The 5,020-nt window shown below is 62.2% G+C and overlaps 1 protein-coding gene across 3 annotated transcripts in view; it reads left to right on the forward strand.

Annotated features, from left to right (window-relative positions):
• The window catches only part of EIPR1 (EARP complex and GARP complex interacting protein 1), a 102,417-nt gene that overhangs the window by 83,896 nt on the left and 13,501 nt on the right, over positions 1 to 5,020 (forward strand). For 2 of the 3 annotated variants that reach the window (XM_023520084.1, XM_011374422.2), the window contains exon 5: positions 3,877 to 3,976. The exons of the other annotated variant lie outside the window; for it this stretch is intronic. In XM_023520084.1, coding sequence (XP_023375852.1) covers positions 3,877 to 3,976 — 100 coding nt within the window. The remainder of the gene's footprint in view (positions 1 to 3,876; positions 3,977 to 5,020) is intronic. 3 annotated transcript variants of the gene reach the window in all.

The following is a 5,020-nucleotide window of genomic DNA, read 5'->3' on the forward strand; positions in this document are numbered from 1 at the left end:
TCTGCGCTGTGGTCCAGCCCTTCACAGTGACCGCGCTCAGGATGGTTAGCGACAGAGGCAGGCTGGGCAGAAGGGCTCAAAACTCAAATCTGAATCCTCTAGTACAGTGACCGCAGCTGCAAAATAGGATGTGACAGTGTTCCGTGTACACCTGGCATATGGCAGGTGCTCAGACGTTATCAGTGCTGCTTTGATGGGGCCAGCTTTCGTCGAAAGTGGCACTTGAGCTGAGACCGGATCGTATTCCATAAAACAACACCTTGTCAAGTGTCTCTGTTTAACAGTGAATGACAGCCCCGAGATAGGACTGTGCACGGCTGCCAGTGGCCCTGTCGTGCGGGGCTGTGCGGGGCCAGCGGGAGGCAGCGGGGGCTGGGGGCACTGTCCCGACCAGGGCTGTGGGAAAGTAACGAAGCCACGCCCGATTACGGGTTAGGTGGCTACGGAAGCCACAAATCAGAGAGACGTCAAAAATAAAACTCAGCAGGCTTCGTTGGTTTCGCATGTCGAGTCTGAGAGTGACGGACAGACGTGAACGTCACTGCCGTTTTCGGCCCCAGGGGAGGGGTGATGCCATCGGCAGAGGACTTCTCCTTGGCACATTTGAGTTGAAGGTGACATGGACATGCACTTAACGATGTCCGTGGGCGGTCATGGGAAGGGGTCCAAGCTGGGGGGCGCGGTTGTGGCTTCGGGGGCACGCGTGGCGCCGCGCCATTCGGTCGTGGCCTGGAGTGGGGCGGGCGGGTTTCGAGGGCGAGGGCGAGGGCACGGGCAGAGGGGACCTGCGTCCTTCGGCGCTGCGCGTGCCCGTCCTCAGGCAGTCCTCCCGGGGCGCTGGACCAGCCAGGCCTCTGCGTGGGGGTCCTTGGCCGGCGTCTCAGGTGGCCCGTCTTCCCCGAGTGCACGTGGCCCGGTCTTCGCCCCGTTTCAGGGTTCACGAGGTGCCGCACGCCCCGGGCGCACACAGGGGGGCCGCCGCCTCCACCGCCTTCCGGCTCCCGGTCGTTCGCGCCTGCGCCACGCACGGCGGGCCACGTGTGCTCGTGCTCCGCACGGTCCGCGCTCGCGGGGGGCTCGCCCCTCGTCAGGAAGGCGGCCGTGCGTGACGACGGGTGTGCAGCCTGTGCTGGGACAGGACGGGGCCGTCCTGGTGGCCTCGGGGGTCAGGGCGGCCCCCCGAGAGGAAAGGTTCGGCCGGGCCCCGAATAGGTGCCAGCGGGAAGGGACGTGGGCGCCGCCCGCCGGACGCCCGCCCCTCGCGACCCCAGCACAGGACGAGCCATTTCACCGCGGAGACTTGTCTTCCAGCTCCAGCCCTGGTCTCGGGCGGGACAGCCCTCCACCCTGCGTAGGGTCGCTGGGTTCCATGGGACCGCGGCGCCTCGGGTCAGGCCCTGTGAGGCCCCCCCGCCCCTCCGTCTATGCCGAGAACCGTGGTGCTGAGGCTGTGTGGGGCTCTGCTCTAGACACTGCCACGCATGCCTGTCCCCTGCGCCCGCCACAGCAGGCATGTCTCACCGGTCTCTGCAGACACCGGTTCACCGTCCACTGTGCGCCTGGTCTCCCGGGCCCTGGGACCCTGTCCGCGGGGGACTCGGACGCACTCCCCGAGAACCTCGCTTTCTCCCGTTTTTCTGTTCTTTGGGGTCACCGTGGTAAGCGTTTAATATTGAGGGTGACATTTAGAAGGGAAGAGTGCTTCGCGAGAAACATAAAGAACCATCATTAAAACCTTTGTCTCTAAGCACGGATACGAGTTGTTTTTTGAAGCAGAGCGACGTTACCTCCCGGGTCCCCTAGCCTTTTTGTTTGTGCTGGTTTTTGGATTATATTGTTTTCCTTTTGAGAGATTAAATGTCCTTTGACAGCATGTGAAATTCAATTGATTGTTTTCTCTGATGACATCACTGAGAAGCACAAGCTTTATCTCAGAGAAGGATGTGCCTTGGCCCGGACGAGGCGAAAATGAGGGGTCCAGGGAGCCAGTGTCCTGAAGGAGACCCTGGGCCACACCCCCTCCACTCCCCGCCCACTCTGGGATGAGGCTGGGCCACCGCAGCCCCTTCCTCTGAGCCACAGACGCAGGTGCACTGCCTGTGGCTGTGCCTAGGGATGGGGGTCCCAGGGCCCGCTGCTCCTGGCGGGGTCCTCAGTCAGACCATGGCCACGCCTGCACTGTGCTGGGCTGTGGGGGTCACTGTGTGTCCCGCAGCAGGTCGTCCTCGTCCTGGGGGTGGGGACGTGCTCAAGTTACAAGTGGGAAGCTTACGAATCAACCCGAACTCATTGCCCCTAATATAGTGTTACGGACTACATTTATTCCCCACCCCCCCGTTTCGTATTTCGAGACCCTCATCTCCAACGCGTTTGAGTGGGGTAGTAGGGCCCCCGTGATGGGGCCGAGACGCCCCGTGAGACGAGACGGCCGTCCCTTCTGTCTGCGCTACGCGACGTGAGGACATGCGAGAAGACGCCGTCTGTGGTCCCGGAGGGGACCTCCCAGACCCCGACCGCGCTGACACCGGCCTTGTGAGGACTGAGGACTCGGCGTCTCCGTTCGTCCCTCAGCCTGTGGCGCTCCGTGTGGCAGCCGAGCTGAGACCGGCAGTGTCCGGCAGACACGTGCGTGCCCTGCGTGGACGAGGCCGCGGCCGCCTTTGCCGCCGCTCCCTCGCGGCTTTCCTCGTCACTTGTCTGGACGCCGCTTCGTTTCGCTGTGAGGACAGCCGAGGGGAGCGCGATCCTCCCGCTACGACGCGTCCCCAGGACCAGAGCTGCGTCACCTGAGCAGAGCAGGCGCAGCGGGTTTCGAGCCGGGTTTCCTGGCACCGCTCCCAGCCGCCCTGCTCTCCTCCTGCTTGCTGGACGCCGCGTGGTTTTCGTCGTCGCTACCGGCGGAGACGCAGCGAGCTCGAGGGAGACGCGGCGTGCTGCGGCCTCCGCGCCGCGACCTCGAGCCGTGAGCGAGAGAAACGGCGGTCGGCATCGCGTCAACGCCGCGATCGCGAGGGCTCGGCTCCACCGCCGGTTTCGACGAGACGGCAGGCGCCCGCCAGGCAGCCGCGTCGGACCCCGTCTGCAGAGGAGGTGGCGGGCTCCTCCTCAGTGGCTTCGGTGACGCACGTGTCCGAGTAAGCGAAATGACATTCTCCTCTTTAGAGGCACTTTGAGAACGTCACCAGGAAAGACAGATTCACGCTTGTGACCAGACCGAGCCCTCGCGACCCCTCCGTGGCTTCACCCTGGGGCGGTGCGCGTTCTGGTCCTTGATGACTGTTTGCACACGCACCGTGTCAGGCAGGATGGCTGCGGCTGCAGATAACGGGGAGCCGACTCAAGTTGGCTGGAACGCAGGAAACGGCCTGAGGCCACGGCAGGCGGTCTCCGCCAGGCTCCTCAGGGCCCCGAGCCCCTGCTCTGCCCGTGGCTCTGCCCCCCGTCCGCCAGTGCCTAGCGCGTCAGGGCTGGTGAGGTGACGGCTCCAAGAGGCGTGGCCGCCTGACCCCAGATTGACGTCTGTCTGTGCCTCCTTAAGGCCCAGCCCCCGTAGGCCCCTGCACGGCTCCTCGGCCGGCATCGGTCAGCTCTCGGTCCCTGGGAGGGAGGACGCATTGGTTGCCCGTGTCCAGCCAGCTCGGCTGCCATAGCCACACTACAGGCTGGGGCCTGACCGGCAGCAACGTTCACCTCTCGCGGACGGTCTGTCCCCAGCAGAGAAGACAGGGCCAGCACAGGGCGACCCAGCACTGCCGAGGTAAACACAGCCAGGTCGCGGCCTTGCTGCTTTATGCAGGACGCGGGAAGCTCTTAGCCACGGGCGTGGGGATGTCGACCGTCCGTGTTAACAACATCTGACACTTCTCCCTGTCCCAGTGTCACGTGGGAGCCCACGGGAGACGGGAGAAGAGTCATCTCGCTGGCGGACAACCACCTCCTGCTGTGGGATCTGCAGGAAAGCTCCAGCCAGGCCGTGGTGAGTAGTCAGATTATGGTTTTCATTTCGTTGAATTTTTTAAATTGGATCTTTTGGCTGAATTCAGAATACAGTTCTTGATTTGTATATGTTTAGAATTTTGACGTTAATTGTGAAATGATGAATGAATGGATTGAATCATTCATCAAAGAATTGAGTGATTGGCTCCGTGTGAAAGTCACTCAGGACTGGGCCTCTGGCCGTGTACAGATATGACACAGAACTCCAAATGTTGGCAAAACTACCCCCGTTTGCCATAATTTTCCAAAGGAGGCAGGGGATATCCAAAAACACGTTCTTCTGTTTCAAGTTTGTTGTCTTTTTAATGAATGGGGTTCGCAGTCTGATTGGTGAAGGCGTCTTCCGGGTGAGTGTTTTCGTGGTGTTGACCAGCTTGTTCGAAGACGCCGAGTGAGTTGCGGGAGTGGCATTTGGCTGTGACCGGTGACCTGCAGCCCCTTCCCCTTCAGCTCCCAGGTACGCCTGGTCCTGGGGTTGTACCCCCCCACCCCTGATCAACGGAGGCTGTGTGCGTGGCGTTGGTCCCCGGGCCCCGCATGGTGGCCGTCTCTTGCCCCGTCGAGAGCCCACCGCCACCTCCCGCATCCGGTCCCGGGGATAGGCGTAGCCGGGTCTGCGTGCGCGCTGAGCCGGACACCCCATCTCTGGCCGGGCCCGCCCCCTTGGGCCTGCTTGGTGTTTGGTGCCGACTCTGCTGCCAGCTTTGCTTTCAAAGAGCCATTGCGGCCGGCACGTGCTTTGTCTCGCATAGAGTAAATATCCTGCTGGTCGGGGTACATGTTTTCACATTTGATTCCTTAAGAATTCCTCTTTAAAATGCGATTCTTACGTGTCCTCGAAATTCCCGTGGAGTACAATGCGCATTTCACCCAATTTTCGGATAAAAGAGGACCCTTGAAGGAAACTCAGTGCCTAAGATCGTTCCCTGTGGCCCCGCAGGCCTGGGCAGAGCCGCTCGTGAGGGCCCCCCTCGGGTGGGGGGGGCGGCTCGCCGGCCCTGGGTGGCGTCCGGGCCAGGCCTCA

Source organism: Pteropus vampyrus, unplaced genomic scaffold, assembly GCF_000151845.1.
Source record: "Pteropus vampyrus isolate Shadow unplaced genomic scaffold, Pvam_2.0 Scaffold246, whole genome shotgun sequence".
NCBI classification, from domain to species: domain Eukaryota; kingdom Metazoa; phylum Chordata; class Mammalia; order Chiroptera; family Pteropodidae; genus Pteropus; species Pteropus vampyrus.